Source organism: Hibiscus syriacus, unplaced genomic scaffold (genome assembly GCF_006381635.1).
Source record: "Hibiscus syriacus cultivar Baekdansim isolate YM2019G1 unplaced genomic scaffold, ASM638163v2 tig00013565_pilon, whole genome shotgun sequence".
NCBI classification, from domain to species: domain Eukaryota; kingdom Viridiplantae; phylum Streptophyta; class Magnoliopsida; order Malvales; family Malvaceae; genus Hibiscus; species Hibiscus syriacus.
Window position 1 is genome coordinate 112,945 of NW_024062303.1, and position 4,364 is coordinate 117,308.

General features: G+C 35.9%; 1 protein-coding gene across 1 annotated transcript; it reads right to left on the reverse strand.

Moving 5' to 3' along the window:
- Positions 1-1,343: 1,343 nt before the first annotated feature.
- Positions 1,344-1,835, reverse strand: LOC120206245 (RNA binding protein fox-1 homolog 1-like). Its single transcript, XM_039205955.1, has one exon. It carries the CDS (start codon positions 1,833-1,835, stop codon positions 1,344-1,346), a length of 492 nt encoding a protein of 163 aa, XP_039061886.1.
- Positions 1,836-4,364: the final 2,529 nt, after the last annotated feature.

Genomic DNA, 4,364 nt, shown 5'->3' on the forward strand with positions numbered 1-4,364 from the left:
GATACGCCTTTTGATTCCTCTGCTGCTACAATTTCCCAAACTAAAATCTCTTTTAGACCTTCAAACTCTATTCCCAACTCTCTTCCAATTTGCAGTGTTTTCTTTGCTTCCCTCTTTAATCTCTGCCATCTAGCTTGAAGATTGGAATCTGATAGAGACCTTCCTTCTAGTTCAGTCTAGTCTTCCTCGCACTCTATATCTTCTTCTTATTTTTCTTTGCACGGCTATTTCTGCTATTCTTTATAATGTTAGTAAACCGTCTTGAATGCATTGTAAAGAAACATATCTTTTATTTTTCCCGACCTTTGCTCTTGGATTCTGTCTGTTTTTATTCGATTTAAAATCCTCACTCAAATACATTGGGTCATTTAACATCTGGTCCAGATCATCCCCTTCGTTCCCTATTTTGGACTTTCCTCTAATTTGATCTGCTAGCAACCCATCCACTTGATCTTCCTCCATCTTGTTAATATTTTTAACAATTATAATTTTAAGGCTCATACACATAGTATCCTCCACTACCCTAGTATCAGATGTTTCATCCCAAATAGATAAATTTCTATAATTATCATCTTCTTCCAAATTGACACGTATTTGATCATTTAAATACTTTCTGGCAGTAACTTTGACTCCCTCCACGTTTTTCACCTCATCATTACTTCTCTTCTGCATATTCCCACTGCCATCATCATTTGTTCTTAGCCCCATAATTGCTTCTTCTCCAATATTCCTTTCCCCCACATCCTCACCCGATAAGCAATCGCCTCCTGATATATTTCCCATACATTGTAATTGGAATTCGTCTTCCTCAAGCCACCTTTCTATAGTATATTCCTCCGATGAAGACCAACTTTTTTCGGCCGAAGATAGAGAGTCACTGGCCATCTCAAACTCTTTTTTATCTCTCTTTCAAACTATTGTTACATTGTTGCCAATAATCTGTTCTAGAATTCTAACTTTAAATAAATCTCGACCCACTTCCAAATCGAGCACATAATCAATGGACTCTTTCCTATCTGTTGCAATAAGATCTGTCACCTCGTCTCATCCCATCTCTTGCAAAGCATTTTCTTCCATCGCTAAGAATTCACCTCATTGTTCTGCTATCCTCTTAAACGTAACATGGTTCCAACAATGCAGGCACACTCCAAATAATTTGATCCACGTTACTCTTTTTGAGACGATCTATACGATTCTGTCCAAGCTTGTGCATCCAAGAAGACTTCCTTAAGATACAACCAGCTATTCTCCTTCAGGATCCTGTGTAACTCATTGTCCTCGATCTCTATTAAGAAGTCTCTCCCTCCCAGAAATTTAGTTCTTATTTCTCCTAGGCCTCCAGCCTATAATATATCTTCCACTTGACTCGAAGAACAAACCGTCACCAACGTCCCTACCAAGCATTTTTGAAGCTTTCGTACAACGTTCTCATCTACTTCCCCCTGAATAATTTTACTGCTTCTCATTGCTTGCTCCTCCGTGCTAGCTCCAGAAATACTATTCTTTTCTTGTCCTACCGATGATACAACTTTGGAATCTGATGGCGTATACAATTTCCTACTTTGGCTCTTATCTCTGTACCTAGCTTCTTTGACTGTTAACCGGTATCCGAGAATCCATAAACCATTTAACCTAAAAGCTTCTCTATCTGCATCGTTTCTGTTGGAGAAACTGACAAAACCAAAACGATTCCCTGCTCTATCATACTTCATCACTATGAACGAGCTCATCACATCTCCATGCCTACCAAAGAATTGCCTCAATCCTCTCCAATGGTATCTCGGTGGAATATTCTGAACAAACAAATTTGATGTTTCGCCTTCCTTCCTCTCCATTACCTCGAAGATTTGGTTAATCAATTAAACAGTAAGATTGTTGTTTGTAGAGCATTGACCAGAAAATTAAGGGTACCAACCAAAAGAACTCCCCCAAAATCTTCTTCCTCGTATCTCTCCGGTAAATCCAACTATACAAAGAATTCTCCTGATACATTATAAAGACAACGTTTGTCACTGTCCTTTATCTCTGCTAAGAGTAAACAAGCAGGAAAATTGAGTTTTCGATCCATGAGAAATCTTGCCAATACCGACAGACTGCGAACATACGAATACGATCACGAACTGATTGTGTCTTATCTACAATACATCTCACAAGATCTCCGGAAAGATTAGCCCATAATTCTTCTCTCCGGAAAGATTAGCCCATAATTCTTCTTGCATAGGAAACATGATGTAGTATAAAATATTTGCTTCACAAGAGGTTTTGACTCTCTCCTAACATAGTCCTTTATATGTAGTGTGATAAAAGAAACCTAATTTAATTAAAGTTAGGAGGAATAGAAAGACTTATTTTTTCTCAAAAAATAGGAAATAACATAATATTTTTAAAGTATATTTAAACAAAGTAAACCCTTTTATTTGTTACTTTATGTTTAATTACTCTATAATTTTCTTTTCTCATCCTTTATTTTAGTAAAAAGAACATGAGTTGAAGTTACATAGGTATTCTATACTGGTATAAGAGTATGTGGTTCAAATTTAGTAAAAAATGAACTTAAAATCGAGGATGAATTAAAGAAATAAGGAAACCGTGAAAAGTTGAGGGACTGAATTGAAAAATAGAAAACTTTTTAATAAAAATAGGAATTTGGATGACATAGGTATTCTACACGGTTTAGGAGTACGTGGTTCAAATTTAGTAAAAATGACTTAAAATGAATGAGGAATTAAATGAATAAGGATATCAAGGACTAAATCGTAAAACTATCAAAATACTTAACCAAATTTTCAATCTTTCAAGTGACTCAACAACTCAACTTGAACTCAAAAACTGACGATAATTCGAGTTAACTCAAATAACTCAAATTTTTTTTCTGAGTCTAGTTCTGCCCACCCTTCATCCTCTTCACACCAAACATCAATATTCAGATCAAACAAAAACATATAAATCATATAAAAAGTATGATCAAATCCACCATAAAACTTTATATCTCCATAGACCGGGCCTATCATACTGCAACATTAAGAGACACTCATAAAGGCACTAAGAGGTATAAGAATAATACGCCTAAATTCACAGTTCACGAGCATAAAAACATACAGACACCTCGCATCCGTAGAATAAGTTTCAAAAGAAAACAATAAAACTACAAATAAACAGTATCATTTTTGTACAATCTCCAAAGTTATCAGAATTTCATAATCGAAGAAATACCATTGTATGCCCAAGAAAATAATGCCATCATAATCCTCTTCATAGTTCACACAAAACTTCAATATTCGGATCAAACAAAAAACAAATATAAAGCACGGAAAAAGTATGATTAGATCCACCACAAAACTCTATATCTCAATAAATTGGGGTTATCACATTGTAGCATTAAGAGATACTCATAAAGGCACTAAGAGACATTAAGATGTGCTTTGATACCATGTTAGTTTTTCAAGAACTTTTCAGCTTTTATATTCTTTTATTAATTCTTGAAGAGTTACAAACGTTAAGCAACAATATCTATTATATAGCTACGTTCCCATGCAGTCCAATCATGTAACGTAATACAATATTAATTTGACTGACTCAACCACCCAACACCTCACGCTAACAACCTGCGCACGCCACCATAATAATTTGCATGCATTCTCACTTAGTCCACAACCTCCAATCTCATCGGCAACAATGACAACTTGGCCTCACTCAACGACAAGGAGGTTTGGAAAATTTATGTTGACACCTTATCGAAATGGGTGGTGAACATGTAGAAGGTACAAGCGAGTGTGTTGGAACGAAGTAAGGACCCTGGTCGTCATTCATCACTGTCGTCGGTCACCGTTACTAGAACCTTAGACTGTGTCGTTTGAACATTTTTCACTTCATCAAACAAGACATTATGTTTTGTATTCAACTTTCATGCATTCATGTGAATTATGTGCATGATTAGGCTACGCCTGAGCCATCTTCCATTTTTAAATAACATATCTTAGGTATTGTTGTTAATATCATCGACTATTTTTTATATTTATTTTTTATCGAAGTAAACAGGAGAAGAAACAAGTGAACGTTAAACCCAACAAGCATCTACTTGACCGCAAGTTCACCCAATGAATAGTCCACCTGACAAACTGCCACCAGAACACTACCTGTGAACGTTAAACCCGACAAAAAACAAAGCTACAAATCGTGACACTAATGTGATTTGACGAATCCAACGATCACCTCGATAGTAAGGGAGACGACGACAAACAACGTATATGCCAAGGGCGCTAACGACCATGGCATGGAAGGGATAAAATAAGGCTAGAGTTAGAGATCTTAAGGTTTAGTTTAGGGATTTAAGTTTCTTCTTATATAATTTTAGAAAAATTAGA